This window comes from Neolamprologus brichardi, chromosome 1 (assembly GCF_056152115.1).
Source record: "Neolamprologus brichardi isolate AB-2024 chromosome 1, ASM5615211v1, whole genome shotgun sequence".
Lineage (NCBI taxonomy): Eukaryota > Metazoa > Chordata > Actinopteri > Cichliformes > Cichlidae > Neolamprologus > Neolamprologus brichardi.
Genome location: NC_142104.1, coordinates 4,846,645 through 4,867,500, shown reverse-complemented (window position 1 = coordinate 4,867,500; position 20,856 = coordinate 4,846,645). Strand labels below are relative to the sequence as shown.

Sequence of the window (20,856 nt, the reverse complement as noted above, 5' to 3'; positions counted from 1 at the left end):
CACAGTCCTTCCATAACCTCTTCTTTCTCTCTTTGTTTATCTTCTTCCAGTCACTGCTGCTTCCAAAGCTTCTATCACCCCTTCTTAGCTCCCAAATCTTAAACACCACCAGCCCCAGCATGCAGGCATTGAACACGACCACGAAGAAAGGAAAAGCCACAGTAGTGATGTAGCTGACTACGAGGAGCTTTTGTTCAGACTCGTCGCTTATCCAGCACCTGCTCATTATTAAAGACATAAAAAATGAATTTGCTTAGAAATAAAATCTCCTGGCTCACTCTAATATAAAATGATACCAAAGATAGTTTCTTACATGTGTTGTGTTAAATTGCTGTTGCTGTATTTCAGAGTGTATTTGCCATAAACACGTGAAATCCCACAAACAGCTGCAACCAGTGTAGGAAAACCTGAAAACATGGAAGACAGAATTAATGTCAGCTGAATGTTCTTTAGGACAGCGTGAGGCATTATTATCACTGTTTCTCTGCTTCTCAATGCTGCTGCAACACTTCAACACAATCCACTTTCATTTAAAGATTTGTGACAGTGTGTTGCAGAGCAGCGTCCCACCTAAACGACACTCACCCCATCCAATCAGGCTGAGTTTGAGCAGGTACCTCCTCACATAGATGTTAAAGACCCGGATGAGCAGAAGGTAGAGGTGGAAGCCCTCCAGAACACTCCAGGTCAGGGTGGCCAGCAGGGACCAGTGTAAAACCAGACCCAGTACCAGGCAAGATGAGCCGTCCTCTTTTTCCTTCAGTTGGACCAGGAGGCTGGACAGCAGGAAGGTGAGATGGAGGCAGAACATCGCCCCTGTTAGCTGCATGTGCAGACTTATGGATTTCTCAGGATGCCGCCGACTAAAACAGAAACAGAATTATTCTCTTGTAGCCAACTGTGGAGATAGTGGATATTATCTTGCCTTTTTAGATGTGAAATGATGGTAATAACTCCACACTAATGCAGCAGATAAAACGATATGTAAGAAAGGCCAAGAGGCTGTAGCCTCACTTCTCTAATGGTCTCTTAACTAGATGTAGCCACAAAGTTCACTTAATACCACACTTTGAGTAGCAGTCGCCTCATTTGCATAATATAATGTTAGAAATGTAACAGAATATGGGTTGAACTGAAATGGGAAAATCAACAAATTCATTAAACAAACAAATTACAAAGACAAACATGACAAAATCACTCTCAGACAGATATATTAATGTACACAACATTTCTTTAATTAATTACTTTACAAATTTCATTCACAATCACATTTTTTTAACCATTAATATTATTGAGTTTGTTTTCTTAATGTTCGGGTTTTTTTATGGCATTTCCAGGCCCTCGTAGCAGTGTTTCTTTGAGGCTACTTGACAGAAGATGTCTCTGGGGAAGTGGCTACATTTTGTTTATACCAGTACCAACATGTTGAAAAAAAAAATAGTTCCCAAAATGTAAGCAGCAACTGAGCTTTTGTGACGCAATCTCTGCAACCTCACACGCTCATCGTTCTTTGCAGAGACAACTGTTACAGGAAACTGTTATAAATGCTCAGATATAGAGACATTTCTTTATATAGGCCACCCTGACAAAAGTTAGCAAATACATCTGTAGTAAAAGTTTTACCCTTTAGTTCATAAGCAGCACAGTATTTGTGTCCTCAGAGGTTTTTGCCACAAACCACACTGAGCTGCTCTCTCCCATCGAATGGTAAATATAAGCAGATTAATACCCACAGCTTGATAATGATCAATTTATTAAACATTTTTCCCCCATTGCTGTGGGCTGCTTGACTTTCAGAAGAAATGTGATCAGTTATGACGAACTGGTTTTGTGTTCCACCGACTTTGTCACAGCATAACTAAACTGGTTATACTTGTGAAATCTATCTGATCTTTCACAACATAACTTCATTCTTCCATGACATATATTTGCACATGGAACACTATAATGTGTGGTCATATTATGTGATTTAATTTTTGTACATTGTTTTCAGGTGTAGCTTTGTTACACAAGGGCCTTAATTTTGTGATTTTTGTTGGAGAGCCAACATGTTCTGAGATCCCACGTTGCGCCACAAGGGGGCACCTCCGCCCTAGTTAGATGGTTTAGTGTAATGCTACTGCTCTTCATCAGATCTAGCAGAAGCGAGAGTAAAACTCAGTACCTGTCGACCGTCTCATCATTTAATTATTTTATTCAGTTTAGTAAGTAATAAGGCCACATGTGGATATTATTCCTTACTGTCCTTACTGTGGCCTTATTGTCCTAAAAACTCCCTGAAAAGCCTTCAGTTAATCCAAAATGCTGCAGCAAGAGTCCTGACAGGGACTAGAAAGAGAGAGCAGATTTCTCCTTCATTGGCTTCCTGTTAAATCCAGAATTAAATTCAAAATCCTGCTCCTCACATACAAGGTCTTAAATAATGAGGCTCCATCTTATCTTAATGACCTTGTAGTACCATATCACCCTATTAGAGCACTTCGCTCTCCCACTGCAGGCTCACTTATTGTTCCTAGAGTATTTAAAAGTAGAATGGGAGGCAGAGCCTTCAGTTTTCAGGCCCCTCTTCTGTGGAACCAGCTTCCAGTTTGGATTCGGGAGACAGACACTATCTCTACTTTTAAGATTAGACTTCAAACTTTCCTTTTTGCTGAAGCATATAGTTAGGGCTGGACCAGGTGACCCTGAATCCTCCCTTAGTTATGCTGCAATAGATGTAGGCTGCTGGGGAATTCCCATGATGCATTGAGTGTTTCTTTTTCAGTCACTTTCCCACTCACTATGTGTTAATAGACCTCTCTGCACTGAATCATACTTGTTATTAATCTCTGTCTCTCTTCCACAGCATGTCTTTATCCCGTCTTCCTTCTCTCACCCCAACCGGTCGCAGCAGATGGCCCCGCCCCTCCATGAGCCTGGTTCTGCCGGAGGTTTCTTCCTGTTAAAAGGGAGTTTTTCCTTCCCACTGTTGCCAAAGTGCTGCTCATAGGGGGTCATATGATTGTTGGGTTTTTCTCTGTATCTATTATTGTACGATCTACTGTACAATATTAAGCACCTTGAGGCGACTGTAGTTGTGATTTGGCGCTATATAAATAAAATTTAATTGAACTGAAAAATTGAATGTGGTCCACATGATTAACATGCCAAGTAAAAGTTAAACCTGACGATTCGTTTGTCTCGGTGGGATCTGTTTGTTCGTCTTGGTCTTTGAAATCTGTTACGGTTAAGACAGGAGGAGCTAGCTTAGCTCGCCGCATGCAGGAGTTGCGTGTAGCCTTCAGCTTTGTCTTTTTTAAAACTTAAGTCTCCCTCAAAAGTACAACACGGCTCCCGTATATTTGAGTTAGTGAATTCACAGAGACAGTTTGATGTGCTGCCACTGTAACTGACTGAAGTTAGTGAAATAACAACTCTGGTCGCTCTGCAATGTTGATGTGGAGATTTTGACTACACAGATAAGCCACTAGTATATGGTACAGTGCAGGAATGTTTGTTTTATTAAACTATGTGTGGGTAAAAAGAGTGTGCTTGTTTGTTACTCAGAGCTACAAATCTTTTTGTTTATTTTATTTAAGTTTATTCTGATTTTGGGAATGTGAGATAAAGAGATTTAAACGATTTGTAACTGATTTTGAACACATGAATGTGTATAATTAAAGATCTGACAGAAGCGAGAGAGGAAAACAAACTACCTGTCGTCCATCTCATCATTTACCTGATTTTTTCAGGACCAGATATAATCTGTTGGCTGCCCTCTCACTAGGGGCGTGTTACACACACGCACGCACATATGTGTGTCCCTTTTAAATGTATATATATTTATTTATACCAATACCTCTATATTTATCTTAATATTTACCTTTCAGTATCTCAATCTCTACACTTCATTTTATATGAGTGCTTGATGTTTGTTGCATATTTGCTGCTATGGCAACTCAATTTCCCTCTGGGATTAATAAATTCTGATTGTGGTTCTGATTCTATACGTGACTTTGTTACAGTGGTTTGACTTTAGAATGAAAACACTTTTTGATTAAATAAATCCAATAATAATATGTTTTTAATAACATATTTTTCATCTCTTTGACTAAAGAACCATAAAGCATACTACCTCTGTTCAACTGAATACTGTGGAACTTCACAGTGTGAGACAAAGCAGTTCACTCTGGATATGTACATCAGGATATAGTGCTGAAGTGGAACTGTGGATAAATTCACTTTCAACAGTTGTTTTATAAAGCAGACATTATCACTGAGCTGCTGTCACTAACGAACTGAATAGTTTTTATACAGTCTATTTTCTCCAGTTTCTCATTTGATCACAATTGGGAACTGAAAACTATAAAGTTTTAAATGTGAATAATATGACATCTACTCACTGTAGATAAATATAGATGAACAAACTGATCAATGCGAAGGGGGCGGAGAGTCCCGATCCAATGTAAGTGATGTAGTTTAGCTTGTCGGCATCAGCTTTAGTCACCGATATTCCTGGATTCTGCAACATAAAAAGATGAAATTGTTTTGAAATGTAATTTACATTCACGTGTTTGATGGACATCTGTACAGGAGCATCTATACCTAAATTTCCCCATCCCCATGTTAAAAAGGCGAGATGTTTACATGTTGGAGCAATAAATGCTCGGGACTGTGTTGGCTGGTTCACCCTTCATCACAATTATATGATGAGTGAATTATTGTAGAAGTCATCCATGTGCTGGCAAAGCTTAAAATTAAGCGCGTGGGTCTTAGAGTGACAGGTGTGCTTGTTACCGTACTGGGTCTGTGACCAAGTGTTTTGTGTTTTTGTAGTTATTTTCTTTGATTTGATGTTTTACACAATTTTGGTTCTCTTTATGGTTTTCTGCTTGTGTTATATTTATCATTCCTAGTCTTTAGTTTTCTTCCACTGTGCCTTCTCTGTGTTCCATGGTTAGTTACTTTTGTCTCATGTTTCTGGTTCCCTAGTAAGCAGAGATGGGCAGTAACGCGTTACTGTAATCCGATTACTTTTTTCAAGTAACGAGTAAAGTAAGGGATTACTATTGCAAAAAAGGTAATTAGATTACCGTTACTTTCCCGTAGGAACGCTGCGTTACTACGTTACTAAAACCGTGATTTTCTTGCGAGAATGTCTCATGACAGTGACATAAGCGAGTGCGACGTTCGTGACAACAGCTGTGTGCAGATCAACAATGGATCATATATCGAGTGCAGAGAGAGTATGAGCGTGCAGCGTTTAAAGCGTGGAAGTACTGACCTTATTTTGAGTTTGATTCCATAAAAAGTGACAAAAACATTAGTGTCCACTGCTCACTGCGTGGGAAGAAAACTTCTTTTTACAGCGAAAAAAACCCCTAAACTTCCAAGCAAGCACCGAGTAGCTACGACGTAATGAGAAACTCACAGAGAAACTGCGGTATCCTTCCACTGACCGCTGCGGCACACCTGCACCAGGATAAACCTCCGCCTACTCTACTCCTGCTTTACAGGTGAAAATAGAGCAAAAGGACCGCTAGTCTTTGACTTTATTCATTTTCTGCTGTGTTTTACTTGCATCTGAAAGAGTGAGTGTAAACACAAATATATATATATATATATATATATATATATATATATATATATATATATATATATATATATATATATATATATATATATATATATATATATATATATATATATATATATATATATATATATATGTATGTGCTGGAATGTGCAGAAAATAGGTTTAAATGTTAAACTAATTTCTTCCAGTCAGAGAATGGTGCATATAATTAAAATTTTGCTTCATGCATAAAGTTAAAAGATTAACACTAACAAAACAAGTTTTAAAAAGAGACTTTTCCATTTGATTACATTTTGTATGATGGATTATCTAGAAAAAGTAGAATTGGGATGAAAGATCTATCGCTTTATCACCTATTCAGGTTGTAAATCATGTTTTTAAAAAGTAACTAAGTAACTAAGTAATTAATTACTTTTGAAAATAAGTAATCAGTAAAGTAACGGGATTACTTTTTGGGGGAAGTAATCAGTAATTAATTACTGATTACTTTTTTCAAGTAACTTGACCAACACTGCTAGTAAGTCACGTCTCTACGTCACAGTGCTTGTTTATGTCTCTTGTTTCCCATTTTGCTTCGACAGTCTCGCCTCCCCTGCTCAGTGTTTCCAGTTTTGCTTCCTCCCTGTCTCGTTTTGTCAGATTGAGCTCTGTGTTTCCCTCTGTCTGTTGTTGTGTTCTTAGACAGTAAGAGTACAGCATACATTTGAAACAGCTCCTTAATTTAAATTGTTTATCAACACTAACAGTTGTTAAACATTTATTAGATAAACATGTTGTTTGCCAAAGGCTTTTATCATACGTAGGAAGAGATTTTCAGCTCACCACAAGCACAGCAAAGAACCTCTGACGTTTGCAGCTGCAAATAAATTCATGTGCCTTGTAATTTGTGGCACAGCCTTCATTGCTCCAGTAACCTATTAAGAAAACATTCTGAGTAGCTGAGTCATTTTATTTAGAAACAAACAAACTGAAGGTTGACATCTCCAAATTACCTGTTCCATCCTTTGCTGATGTTTCCTTCCAAAATACACATGTTCCATTTTCAACCTGGAATCAAAATGAACGGTAAACAGGTTGTTACATTTTCTATTTCAGATGTTCGTCCAACACTTTTGTCTTTTTACCTCTTTGTTGTGTTTGAAGGTTAACGTGATGGGTTGTGAGAGATTCTCGACTGCACGGTTTCCTGCCAGCACACATATGACTGAGTCCCTAAATACTTCCAGACCCCCAAGAAGTCTCCTGTTTTTTGGGGGAGGACTCAGCTGAAAGAAGGATGATACATAACATTCATGTTAGGGTGAGATTAATTGAAAAAAAAATTAAACTTTATTCCTAGCAGAGGTCTTGTAGTTACATTTCCACTAGTTGTGCAACGCATCAAAAATCTCACGGTTCGGATCGGATCAAGGTTTTATTTCACGGATCGGATCAATTTTTGGATCAGCAAAAAAAAGAAAAAAAAGAAAAAATTTTAACATTTATTTATTAACTTATTTAAGTATTTTTTTTGGCTATTAAAACATTCAACTCAAGACTCATTCCATGCAACTATATAAAAACTAATTAAGGTGCAATATAGGGCAGTACAGGGCTTGGTATCACTCCACTGTGATATAATGAGCGGTCACGGTCACGTAGCTTTCCGTTGCCCTGGAGCTCCACCCATTTGTAGTTGGGCAACAGAAGATGCCTGGGACAGTTCAGCCATAACTTTAAACTTTTCCTGCTCATGCATGCCTGGGTACAATTTTGTCACTGAAGTGGACGTGCAACAGGATATGATAGCGTGGCTCAAGCATGTTCATTATAGTTTAAACCGCTTATTTTGCACAATGGAATACGGCCTCCCGACTGGGCAGCAAAGGGCTGCTTAAATGCCACAAACTCCTCTGCTCCTCCACTTGGACCGCTAACGCTGGCCATAACTATCACTTGACAGACTGACCACGCGCACCATACACATCCTTTTTTTCCTCCTTTTTTGAATCTTCGGATCACATGTGTGCACGTGGAGTGGGATCGGTTCGGATTACAGATCAACCGTGATCCGTTGCACCACTAATTTCCACATCACTTTAAGATTCTTTTTGAAAATGTTGGCTAGTTGCAGCTGCAGTTTGAAGTGCCACAACTACAGTGTTATGAAATTTTTTTGCATTTTGGTATATTTGTAACTTGGGTGGATAACTTGCTGGATAGCTCGTTCAAACTCAGTAAGCAAGTGTCTGCTGTAGTGAGATCTAGCTTTCACCAACTGCGCCTTATCTCTACAAGCCCGCCTCCTGACTGGTACCAGGAAATTCTGCTCTATTACACCTGTTCTAGCTGGCTTGCACGGGCTGCCCATAAAGTACCGTATTCAATTTAAGTTATTACTTCTTACGTTCAAAACTATTAATAAATTAGCGCTGAGTTATCCTAGTGAACTTCTCAGGCTACATACTCCTGCTAGAACACTTAGAGCTGCTACTTAACTCCTTCTGACCCAACCCAGATCTCGGCTGAAGTCTCGGGGTGACCGTGCGTTTGTTTTGGCTGCCCCGGTACTGTGGAATAACCTCCCTCTCGCTATCCGCGCCTCTGATTCTATTGCACTGTTTAAATCACGACTAAAGACCTACTTATTCAATCTTGCCCTTCCTTCTAGTTAAAATTTCACTTATGATTTTACATCATGCACTTTTATGCTCATTTAATTCCTTGTTTGTTGTGTATCTGCTGCTTCTCCTATGTATCAGTGACAGTTATCTGCTTGCATACTTAGAAATAGGAAAAAGCAAGTACTATTTCTATTATCTTTCTTTTATTCTCTATGTTACTTGTTAAGCACCTTGGCATACCCTTGGTTTTCAGTGTGCTTTATAAATAAAGTTTTTTATTATTATTATTGTTATTATTATTATTTTGCAATAACTGTCAACAATTTTTTTACATGGCTGTGGAGGAATTTGTCCCAGCTGTCACGATCGGACCTCCCCGGACGACCTGCTTGTGTGTGAGTGTGTGTGTGTCTCACACACACGGATTTTCGCTGAAGAGACTCACCTGCACCACCTTTGGGAATTGGGAGAAAATCACCTTTGGAGAATCGCATTTCTTTCTTGTTTAAGACTGTATTTGAGCACTGTAAATAAACACTCTGTCTGCTTTGCATCCAGAGCTCCGCGCTTGAGTCCATACCTTCCATTAGCCGTGACACCAGTCTACTTTTCAGAATTGTTTTAATTCAGACAAACAAGGATTTTTGAAGATGAATGGTTTGTATATAGTTTTGTTTAAATATCTCAAGCAGGATATCTTAAGTCCAGACTTCGATTAGACCCCTGTGAAACATTCATAGTAGAGAGCTGAGCCATTAATGAAAATACAACCCAGAACACTTCTTCAGGTTCAATCTCAAAGAGATAGAGCTGTAAAGACAAATTTCATTGTTATGTTCAGGCCTGTGAAACAGGCTCTGTAAGATTTGTAGAATTATGTGTATGGACAAAACTAAATGCTCCAGAAGCTTTCGGATTCATGCTTGTGAAGCATGTTGTTGTGAGTTGGCTGTATGGCAGGCTTTTTATAGAACTGTAGTCAGAATGCATTACTGAAATAAAGGTTAACTTTGTTTGTAGACTGGTTGAGGAATTTGTAAGAAACTTTAATTTCAAATTAAATTAAAGCAAACACTTCTAATTGTGGCCCTCAGTGAAACGTAATTGGACATCTTATTAAAGGAGCAACTTTTAATCAGTTTTCATAATAAGCAACAGCTGAGTGTGAAGAGACTCTGCTGGAGGAATGCAAGACGCATCAGCATTAGAAAATGTTGAACCTCCTGTGGATAAATAATAATAATAAGGTTTGTTTTCTGTTGCCTTTAGCATTACCAACCTTAAAATAACTGCTGTTAATTACAGAGGCCACCACCAGGACATCCACCTTAGACACATGTCCTATGCTTTCTTGTAGAGCTGATGATGGGATGTGAACTCTATGTTCAAATGTAGGACTCACATCAACCTAAAAAGCATACAGGAAAACATAACTTTAAAAAAATGTGTTGGTTGTCAGTAATTAGAGTTCATTAATACAAAAATACAGAAATTCAGATCAAATGTAACTTTTTCACTTCTAAAAAGCACTTCAGCTCCAAATGACCTCACCTCTTGAAGCGAGTCTACTTTGAGTTGTTTGATGCCTCTCATGAAGCGGCCTCTTGGCTTGCAGGTCATAATTTTGTCCTCATAACAACTACCAACAGAAATGTAATATAGTTCAGATATATAAACATGCAAACAGGGATATAACTGAGGATAAAAAAGACAAACTAATGCAAACAGATGAGAAGTAAGATCAATTATTTCATAGTGGACCTTTCTCTGTTATTTGGTTACTTCATTTGTTTATGGCTATACATGTAAAGGAGAAAAAATGAAACTGCAAGAACTTGAGTTGAACAAAAATAAATTCTCTTGTACTGCTTTAATTTAAATTTCTGACAATAATTTAATAATAATGTTCATATTATTAAGTCTTTTGGCTTTTCAAAATGTGACACTGCTACCTTTGGCATCAACGATTATAAACTCCTGTTTTACATAAACATTTAGCCTTGAGCCCTCAGCGTAACATTTGAATGCACTGTCTAACCGGTTAGTTTTCAAAGTAAACAGGCTTATTTTAACCCAAACTAGTGACTAAACTACATTTTTTACCAACTAATCTTGATTCGTACATCTAAACATTACTAATACATAAGAACCTCACAGTTTGATAAACATAAATATATTTAAATGCCAAAAAAGCTATGTTAATTACATTTTGAAGACATTGGTACATAGAACATTTTTAAATACTATGATGTTGTCTTTCACAGGAAAACAACGTGAGACATTCAGACAAAGCTGCTGCCATGCCAGAGACCGCAGTGTTACTGCACTTGGTTCTTTGATGCATGAGCTGCAGAAATGATAAGACAAGGCACAAGTTGTGGTATTTTAACCCAGTCCACATTTCTTACTAAACCTAACTGAAAACTTTTAAGCTGCCTAAATCTATCCAAGCAGCTAACACAAGGCAAAAATAAAAATAAAAAACAATATAAAAAGTACAGTAAAAAAGACAAGTAGAGACAAAAGTCAACAGTGAGAGAAAGAGGACACAGAGGTTCGCAGTCTTATGATTTACGCCATCTCCAGCACTTCTGCCTACATCTGAGCTCTTTAAATCAAGAAATATGAGCATCAGCTAAAATGTTAGAATTGTCATCCAAATAATGTTTCATAATGAATCACGTCTGTATTAAGTTTAACAAACACCAGCTTACACAATACACTTAATAATACAAAATATGTTTACTCCAAAGTGTTACACTGTGTTCCTCTAGTTCAGGGGTGGGCAACTCCAGGCCTCAAGGGCCGGTGTCCTGCAGGTTTTAGATCTCACCTTGGGTCAACACACCTGAATCACATGATTAGTTCGTTACCAGCCTCTGGAGAACTTCAGGACACGTTGAGGAGCTAATTTAGCCATTTAAATCAGCTGTGTTGGTTCAAGGACACATCTAAAACCTGCAGGACGCCGGCCCTCGAGGCCTGGAGTTGCCCACCCCTGCTCTAGTTGATAGATCTGTGACTCATTTCTCCACTGTCCTCTCAGATAAGACTGGTCTTGCTCTCAGCATCAGTATCAGTGTGTGATTTATATGTTAAAGGGTGTATACTAACACTCTAACAAGTACTATTTGATGATGAAGCCATGTAAAAACACTGAAAAGCAGCCACTGTAGAGATGAAAACATTTTAGCCAGTATTGACAGCATTTATCTAACATTTAACTATATAATTTTCAAAAACAGGAATGTGATATGTACAGTAAGTTGAATTACCCTATCCATGATTCACTTTTTCGGCATTCATCAAGAACATTTTCACAGAAGTCTGTCAAAGTAAAACACACAGGAATGGAAAGATCAAAATTAGCATAATGAATATATTTAAACAAAACTGGAAGCTGATTAAACGTCTAAGTGGCATCTAACACCAGAGACACATGAGAGACAAGATGTTATTTTACAAGTATTTGATCAGCACTTGTGAAACTGGTTGACTTAAAGTCCTTACTAGCTATTGGTAACAAAGAAGCTGGGGTAATTTTACTTTTTCAAGGATTCATAACTTTGAGATATTTAGTGTGCTATTCACTTCACAAGTATACTTCTTTCAACATAAGAGTGATAACATGGTAGGTTTACTCACCACCAGCTCGGGACATAGAAAAACAGAGGGTTGTTGTGATAAAAAGTATAATCCACATTGCGTCTCACTCATCAACAGATATAGATTTGCTGTAAGAGGTCCACAGGGTGTTTTTCTGTCTGGTTGTGTTTGCTGAATGAGATCAAATGGGAGTTTCACATCTACATGTATCACATGCTTTAACAGACCTGTGGTTCACAGCTCAGATGAGGAAATGACTCACATCAGGCAGTTCACAATGATCAAATACTTTTAAGCTTCTGCTCTAAATTTTCACAGAAATATTAACTGAGAAGAGAGACTGGTACACTGTGTAGAAAAACAGTAGAGCCATTTAAGAGTCTGTCTGTGAAGACAGTTCTAATAATTTATGTATTTTAAAAAAATAATAACTTAGAAACAAATACAAATATTTGTGCTGTAACTGAATGGCTGACATTAGATGACGTGTAGAGGAGGACATTTCTAAATCATACAGTTTTCCTGTGTAGAAAACAAAAGGTCAAGTGACCATGGTCAAGAAATACTGATACTTACAGCTTGCTGAGGAAGTGAAACAGGAGCTTGCGCCACACCAGTTCTACAGGTTGCAGCACACAAAATAAGATGCAAATCTTTGAATATTAAATCTTTGAAGGTTACGGGTCTGCACTGCATATTATTTCTCTATTCTTACTGACGTATTTCTCTTTACATAGTATTTCATTTCTATTCAGAATAGTTAATGTTTTATTCTAAAAATGCAGTTAGTAGTGTTTTTTTAGGCTTACCTAAGTTTTGGATGCAAGAGATTTGTGTTATTCCAGGTTTATCATTTGAAGTAATGGTAGGAAAGAAAGTATTCTCTGCTTCTCTTTTTTGTGGGTTAACTGGTCCACGAGAAAATAAAGACATTCATAGTTTGTTCAAAATTGATGAACAATTTGTGATGAAAAATCAAAATATGATGACAACAATCCAGCCAAACCCAAGACACCTCATAGAAAAGATTAAAAAAATAGAAATAAAGATTTAAACGTGTAGAAGTTAAGAAAGTTGACAAATGTAAAACTGAGAACAGATTACTTTTGCAAGCTCCATTTCAAGTCTTAAATAAATGATGCATAAAATTCTGTAATATTAAAAACTGCATCACCGAGGAGCACACCAGGAAAGTTACATGTGCAGGATGATTTCATTACAACAGAGCTATTATGCTAGTTTCCATATCTATATTAATATTCTTTGAATGTTCAAGCTTAGCTTTGCAAAATTCACAGTTCAGTAAATTGTTTATCACATATGTGGTGAATAAATTACTCACATTGATGAGTTATCACTATGTGGTCGTATAAACATTCTTATCTATTTGACAGGGGTCACTGGACTGCAACTAAAGTACTTTTTGAATGTACATGTGGTACTTTTTCACTATATTTTGGCTGTTAATATCATGCTTTGTACTTCATAATAATAATGTTCATTATGTTCTTGGCAAAGGGAGGAATGACACCTCATTGGAGAAGGTGATTCATGACAACGTTTACTTTTTCCAAAATATCTCAAAGATCACGTAACAAGTTGTGGTTCTGAGTCATGATAGAAATATTCACACAGGCAGCATATAACCACATATTAAACAAATATGTAAGACTGCGTTCTTCCATTTGCGCAACATCTCTAAAGTTAGAAATATCCTGTCTCAGAGTGACGCTGAAAAACTAGTTCATGCATTTATTACTTCCAGGCTGGACTACTGCAATTCATTATTATCAGGATGTCCAAAAAACTCACTGAAAAGCCTTCAGCTAATCCAAAATGCTGCAGCAAGAGTACTGACAGGGACTAGAAAGAGAGAGCATGGACTAATTCTCTCAAAACACTTCTGCAGCAATACGCAACACCTTTGCTTTTTTTAAAAATATATATAATAGTTCTAAATCTTTTGAACTGTTTTTATATATTTTAAAATGGTTAATGGGAACAATAGGCTCACTCTCTAAACATTTGTAGTTTTTGGGTGGCTGTAGTTCAGGGGGTAGAGCAGGTCATCTGCCAATCAGAAGGGTGGAGATTTAATCCCTGGCTCCGACAGTCACCAAAGTGTCCTCCGGCATGATACTCAAGCCCAAGTTGCTCTTTGATGATGCTAGATAGAAAAAAAAAGTGTTTGTATGAATATGAATCTTAAAAATATGGTATTTAATCAGATTCTTACTCTGGGTGGCATTACCTTGGCCTCCAGTAACACTGTGAGGAACCTTGCAGTCATTTTTGACCAGCACATGTCCTTCAATACACATAATAACAAATATGTAAGACTGCTTTCTCCATTTGCGCAACATCTCTAAAATTAGAAATATCCTGTCTCAGAGTGAAAATCTAGTTCATGCATTTATTACTTCTAGGCTGGACTACTGTAATTCATTATTAGGACTCCCCTTTTCATGGAGTCCTAAAAACTCCCTGAAAAGCCTTCAGTTAATCCAAAATGCTGCAGCAAGAGTCCTGACAGGCATTTCCCTGAGGTGTCTTATCACTTCTATGCTGATGATATTCAGCTCTATTGCTCTTTTAAGCCGATGGAAGTCCATAAACTGTCCTCTTTAATTAAATGTTTAGCTTCCATTGAACAGTGGCTTGGTGACAACTACTTACAGTTGAACTCTGAGAAGTCAGAAACATTAATTATTGCCCCCGACAACCAGATATCTCTAATCAAACGGCATCTTGGTTCTCTTGGTTCATCTGTTCACCTGAGCCTCAGGTACCTTGGTGTGATCTTTAATTCTGCCATGTCCCTAGAACAACACTCTCGCCAGTTAATTAGGAACTGCCCTTTTCAGCTAAGAAACATCTCCAAACTGCGAACTTTGCTGTCTAAATCTGAGTTAGAAATGGTTATTCATGCTTTTATTTCATCTCACTTAGATTATTGTAACAGCCTTTTTCTTTGTTTGAGCAAAAGGAATCTTGACCGTCTCCAGTTAGTCCAGAGTGCTGCTGCAAGGCTTTTAACTAAGACATGAAAAAGAGAGCACATTACACCAGTGTTGCATTCATTACACTGGCTTCCAGTACTTTTCAGAATTCATTTTAAAATCTTGGTACTGACTTTTAAAGCTTTGAATTGTGATGCCCCTGCTTACATTTCTGATCTTTTAGAACCCCACGCTCCCTCTCGCAGCCTGAGATCTTCTAATCAAAGGCTGTTGGTAGTCCCATGAACACGTTTTAAGACTAGAGGTGATAGATCTTTTAGAGCGGTGGCCCCCAGGTTGTGGAATGCTCTCCCTCCATCATTACGTTGCCTTGATTGTATTTATTCTTTTAAAAAGCAGCTTAAGACTCATTTATTTAGATTGGCTTTTAATTAGATTTGTGCTGTGTGTTTTATTATTAATGTATTTTATGTATTTCTGTTTTATATTGCTGTGAAGCACTTTGTGGTTTTTATCCTGTGAAAAGTGCTATATAAATAAATTGATTTGATTTGATTTGACTTGACAGGGACTAGAAAGAGAGAGCATATTTCTCCTGTATTGGCTTCCCTTCATTGGCTTCCTGTTAAATCCAGAACTGAATTCAAAACCCTGCTCCTCACATACAAGGTCTTAAATAATTAGTCCCCATCTTATCTTAATGAGATCACTTTGCCTCCCATTCTACTTTTAAATACTCCAGGAACAACAAATAAGCCTGGAGTGTGAGAGAGCAGAGCCTTTCAGGCCCCTCTTCTATGGAACCAGCTTCCAGTTTGGATTCGGGAGACAGACACTATCTCTACTTTTAAGATTAGGCTTAAAACTTTCCTTTTTGCTAAAGCATATAGTTAGGTCTGGACCAGGTGACCCTGAATCCTCCCTTAGTTATGCTGCAATAGATGTAGGCTGCCGGGGGATTCCCATGATGCATTGAGTTTTTCCTTTCCAGTCACCTTTCTCACTCACTATGTGTTAACAGACCTCTCTGTATTGAATCGTATCTGTTATTAATCTCTGTCTCTCTTCCACAGCATGTCTTTATCCTGTCTTCCTTCTCTCACCCCAACCGGTCACAGCAGATGGCCCCGCCCCTCCCTGAGCCTGGTTCTGCCGGAGGTTTCTTCCTGTTAAAAGGGAGTTTTTCCTTCCCACTGTCGCCAAAGTGCTTGCTCATAGGGGGTCATATGATTGTTGGGTTTTTCTCTGTATCTATGAAGCGCCTTGAGGCGACTTTTGTTGTGATTTGGCGCTATATAAATAAAATTGAATTGAATTGAATTTAACCACGTGACATGACAGGCATTGAATCAGTTTGAGAGTTGTCCGCTGGAGACTGTGCTGCTATGGTTACATAAAAGAAAATGATCAGTTGTTGTTTTATTCAGGCCATCCGGGAGAATGGTGCGTCTGGCCCATTTTTACAGACCATTCGGTCCTTGTACAAATATAAAAATATAAATAATAGAGCTCAGTTCGTATCACTGGAAGTAAGTTAGACCTGTTTCCGGTGGGTGTTGGACTCCGCCAGGGTTGCCCTTTGTCATGATTCTGTTCATAGTTTTCACAGTTTTTTTATGAACAGAAAATCTTTTTATGAACAGGATATCTGCAGCGCCGCGAGCGGTAAGCAGAAACGAGGGGGTTTGCCATTCTTGTTAACAACAACAACCCTGCCCACATCTCAGTCAAAGAACGCATTTCCTGTCCTCACTTTGAACTGTGCACTGCTGGACTCAGGCTGTATTACTTGCCCAGGGAATTTACCCATGTAATGTTGGTGGCTGTTTACGTTCCTCCCTCTGCTAACTCCACAGCTGCATGCGACACTAAAAGGTGCTTTATAAATAAAATTTATTATTATGATTATGATGATGATGATGATGTTTATTATTGTTACTATCCACTCTATTATTACTACCCACTCTGATATAGTACCGGGCTGTGGTCGACTCCTTTGTCACGTAGTGTGAGCAGAATCATCCGCAGCTCAATGTGGCAAAGACCAAGGAATTGATTGTGGACTTTAGGAAAACCAGGAAAACCTTGACCCCTGTTTCAATCCAGGGGGTCAATATGGCCATTGTGGAGGGCTATGAATACCTCAGAGTATACATAGACAATAAATTGCACTTTAAAAAACACCACTCCACTTTATAGGAAGGACCAGAGTTGTCTCTATTTTCTGAGGTCCTTCAACATCTGTCTGACGATGCTCAGGATTTTCTATGAGTCTTTTGTGGTCAGTGCTATCCTCTATGCTGTTGCATGCTGGGGCAGCAGGTCAAGGGTTGCTGATGCCAACAGACTAAATAAACTGATCCGCAAAACCAGTAATGTTGCGGGGATGGAGCTGGACTCATTTAGGGTGGTGTCTGAGAGGTAGATATTGTCCAAGATAAGGACAAAGCTGGACATTACCTCCCACTCGCTCCATGATGTGCTGGCTAGTCACAGAGCACATTCAGTGAGAGACCGAGATTACCAAAAAGCACCACTGAACGGCACAGGACATCTTTCCTGGCCATGGCCATCTCCCTGTACCCCTCCTCCATCTAATACACTGTAAACACTGCAATAGTTACAACCTTTTGCACACGCTTTTTTCTACTTCAATTTGATATGCATGCATAAATATGATATTTATTTATAATCACCTCTGTTAAATGTTGATATTTTTAATCGAGTGATTTGTATATATTAGTGCTATTTCTTAAAGTTGTTAAATCTGTAACATTTTGTATTGTTTAAATAGTTTAATCTGTCACTGTTACTGCCTTGAAGCAAGTGTAACCAACATAATTTCCTTAGGGATTAATAAAGTACTCTGATTCTATTCTGATTGGTGGCCCAATGATTTTATCCTTGCTCTTTGCAGATGATGTGATTCTGTTGGCTTCATCATGTGACCTTCAGCTTGCACTGGAGCAGTTTGTGTTGTGTGTGAAAGTGGCAGAAATGAGAATTAGCACTTCCAATTCCAAGACCTACTGGGAGGACCACCAGGGCAGAGTTAAAGAGTTTTAGTAATCCTTCTATTAATAACTGAACTAAAAGAGACGGTTAAGCCGTTATCACCATTTAAAGAGACTCAGGTGTTGGTCAGTAAATGAAAAGTAAGTAAAAAAAGGATTAATCACCAAACACTCCTCCCCATCGAGCAGGAGCAACCAGTCACCACACACAGCTCAGTAGCTGCAAACACCAGCATGGCTCTCTGGAACTAGAGCTCACCTTTTTCTGGCCTTAAGCACTTCTAATTGCTGATGGGAGTCAGCTGAATAAAAAAGGTGGCAGGAGATATGGCCGGACACACGCACACAAGGGAAACTTCAGGAGGAGTTGCCCTTGTGTGGGTGTGGGCAGAAAATGGTAGATATGTTTGGTTACTTATTACTTAATATTATTATTACAGATTATTACAGATTAAATTATTATATTACATATTAAAAAAATAACAATCTATAACTACTTTTTCAATCTAGAATCACATTTTGAAAAATATTTTATTCATATAGATAAAGCTACACAGCAGCAGCTAAAATAATTATAAAGCCCTATGAAGCTACCATGTCCGTTGAGCAGAGGACGGCACTGCTGAAAATATAAGTATAAGTATAGTAGAGTATAAAAGAGTGTAGAGCTACCCCCGAATTTCCTGTGCTAGGGGACTTCCCATGATGCACAGAGCAATTCGGCGCTACTGCGTGCCACAAAATGTTGCCTTCTTCTCATAGTTTGTGCCCTCCTTATCTCTATGTGCTCTTCTTTTTTATCTTCTATTTCCCCTCACTTGGAACCACAAAAGCAGATGGCTTCTGTTGAAGATCTGTTCCTGTCTGTTTTCTTTATGCTGAGGTGCTGCTTACAGAGGGCCGCCATATTTTGGTTTTCCCTCCAAGGGTCTTTGCCTTACAATATAAGGTGTCGTGAAGCTTAATTGAATTGAAATCTGTCATATTACGTACTGTTCTGAATCAACGAGCCTAAAGTGAAAATGTGAAGTGGGGTAAAAAGCTCTATATTCCGTATTGGAAAGAAAGCCTTTTCATTTCATTTGATCACTTGAAGTTAGTATTTCAAATGCATAAAGACTAGGGAGTCTAAATTGAATCTAAGAATCTAACAATCAGCCATTAGAGGCACGAGCAAAACCAAAAGCACACAGAAAATATTGTGCACAAGGGATCACTCCAGAGAAACTCTGTTGTGGAGTTTCATAGAAGTTTATAAAAGTTTCACTTCCTCTCAGATACCATCAGATGACGTCTGCAGGCCCGTTTTACTAAAAAGTCAGTTCAGTCCAAACCAGTCAGAGTATTGGTTTTCATGTGTACAAACCATGAAAACTGATGTTTCCACTTAGCTGTCACGCAACATTCATGTTTCACAATCACCTGTAAAGTCATGATGTGTCATTACGGCCTCCTCAATCTTAGGGTGGCAATTTTTTTAAGCTGCTAGTGAGGTGCCTAATACTCATTGAGACAGCTGCTGAGAGGGTGTGTGGGCTCTGTGAAGCTGATTTGTGTTTCACTCTTAATTAGAACAGTGGGACCGACAACAATCACTGCACCCAAACCACTGAAGCAAGAGGTTACATTTGGTTTTAGTTCATGAAACCAACAAGAAACCTCAAACCTTATGACAGTTCCCAGAGCTGATCATTAAAGTGTCATTTTTAAGTGTGAAGGCTTAATAGTGTGAATTTCAATATTGTGATCAAAATGTTTCTGCTTGAGTCATCCTGGACTTAATGAAAAAGTAAAAGCCAGAAGAAAATACCTGAAAGTGTACACCTCACTGAGAAACTGACCTGCAGTGAAGCCGAATGGGATCTGACATGGCATTGGAAGTAAATGCTCTAAATGAGAAACGAGTGCAGGACATCTATAATTTCCATCTACAGCAACGTATCTAAGCCATAATACAACAACACATTAATAATTTGTTGTTAAATTGCTGAAAATCTTTGCCTTCTCGTATCTGAAAATAATGCAACCATAAGAATCATAGCTGTATTTTTTCAAAATTGATATAATATTAATAAGATTTCATTTAAAAGAAGAAATAAAACATCAAAAAATAAAATAATTGTTCATCAGTCAACAGTCAACACCTAATATAGGTCATGGATAATACATTTCTGCTGCAGTTGTTTAAACTGGTGTTCATCATTTTCTGAAGAGTCTTTGACTAATGAAACATTGCTTTCTGAGCCAAAGCCACACATTATTAAAGATTAATAATTCTTCTAGCATATTTCATCCTGTGCACACTTCATATAAGGATTTACCTACTAACCTTAAGGTGAGTTTAACACAGTGAATACGTAGATCCCAGGGAGTGAAACGTATGAAGTGCCGGCCAACCCCCAAGTTAACCCCAGCACACACCTTTGTTCAGACTCAATGCTGATCCAGCATCTGCTCATTATTAAAGACATAAAAAAATAAAGTGAGTTTCTTTAACGTAACAGCATGTATTTGTGCATAGTCAAACCACCATATTTAACCATATTGCATATTTAAAATCAAAACCACTGATAATTTTTTACATCTGTGCTTTTGAACTTGCCATTTTTGACATCCCCTAGTTTTAGAGTGTACTTGCCATAAACACCTGAGATCCTGCAAATTGTTGCAACCTATGTGGGAAAACTTGGACAAGGGAAAGAATTACCAGTTGAATCATTAGCTACCACAACCAAGATAAGATAAAATGTTAAAAAATGTTAGTGTAATAACCTTTATCACTTCTACCTCTTCTTAAAGTCAATAAAGAGTTCTTTTACTGATGGCATGAAGTTGGCTTTAATGTTAGTTGTAAGGTCTTGGGGTTGTTACAGCTTCACCTTGATCACATACTACGCCACCGTCGAACTAAAACATAACATAAAATTCAATGAAATAGTAAGACGAGTGAAATAAAGACATAAAATGATCTATATAACATACAACATACCTCGCTGGCTGATCCATGCTTTGAGGCAGAAATGAGCACTTTACAGATACTCTTAAGAAACAACTTTCTCTGAATTAAATTGGCTTCTCTTGCTTCAACTTGCCATGGG

General features: G+C 38.1%; 1 protein-coding gene across 5 annotated transcripts in view; it reads right to left on the bottom strand.

The window, feature by feature from the left end:
* The window catches only part of LOC102784955 (adhesion G protein-coupled receptor G1-like), a 21,274-nt gene extending 418 nt beyond the window's left edge, over positions 1-20,856 (bottom strand). The window contains exons 1-16 of one of the 5 annotated variants that reach the window (XM_087842741.1): positions 20,748-20,856; positions 20,531-20,665; positions 20,397-20,443; positions 20,088-20,209; positions 19,600-19,647; positions 11,824-13,951; positions 11,454-11,505; positions 9,730-9,817; positions 9,458-9,586; positions 6,700-6,840; positions 6,568-6,622; positions 6,398-6,489; positions 4,383-4,501; positions 586-863; positions 314-407; positions 1-218 (exon numbers count right to left, since the gene is read on the bottom strand). The exon at positions 1-218 is cut by the window's left edge and continues 111 nt beyond it. In XM_087842741.1, the coding sequence (XP_087698867.1) occupies positions 1-218; positions 314-407; positions 586-863; positions 4,383-4,501; positions 6,398-6,489; positions 6,568-6,622; positions 6,700-6,840; positions 9,458-9,586; positions 9,730-9,817; positions 11,454-11,505; positions 11,824-11,881 (1,324 nt within the window). In that variant the 5' untranslated portion in view covers positions 11,882-13,951; positions 19,600-19,647; positions 20,088-20,209; ... (1 more) ...; positions 20,531-20,665; positions 20,748-20,856. Of the gene's footprint in view, positions 219-313; positions 408-585; positions 864-4,382; positions 4,502-6,397; positions 6,490-6,567; positions 6,623-6,699; positions 6,841-9,457; positions 9,587-9,729; positions 9,818-11,453; positions 11,506-11,823; positions 13,952-14,035; positions 14,093-19,599; positions 19,648-20,087; positions 20,210-20,340; positions 20,444-20,530; positions 20,666-20,747 lie in introns of those variants that run through there. The other 4 variants (XM_087842805.1, XM_087842933.1, XM_087842706.1 and 1 more) reach the window with 4 other exon arrangements.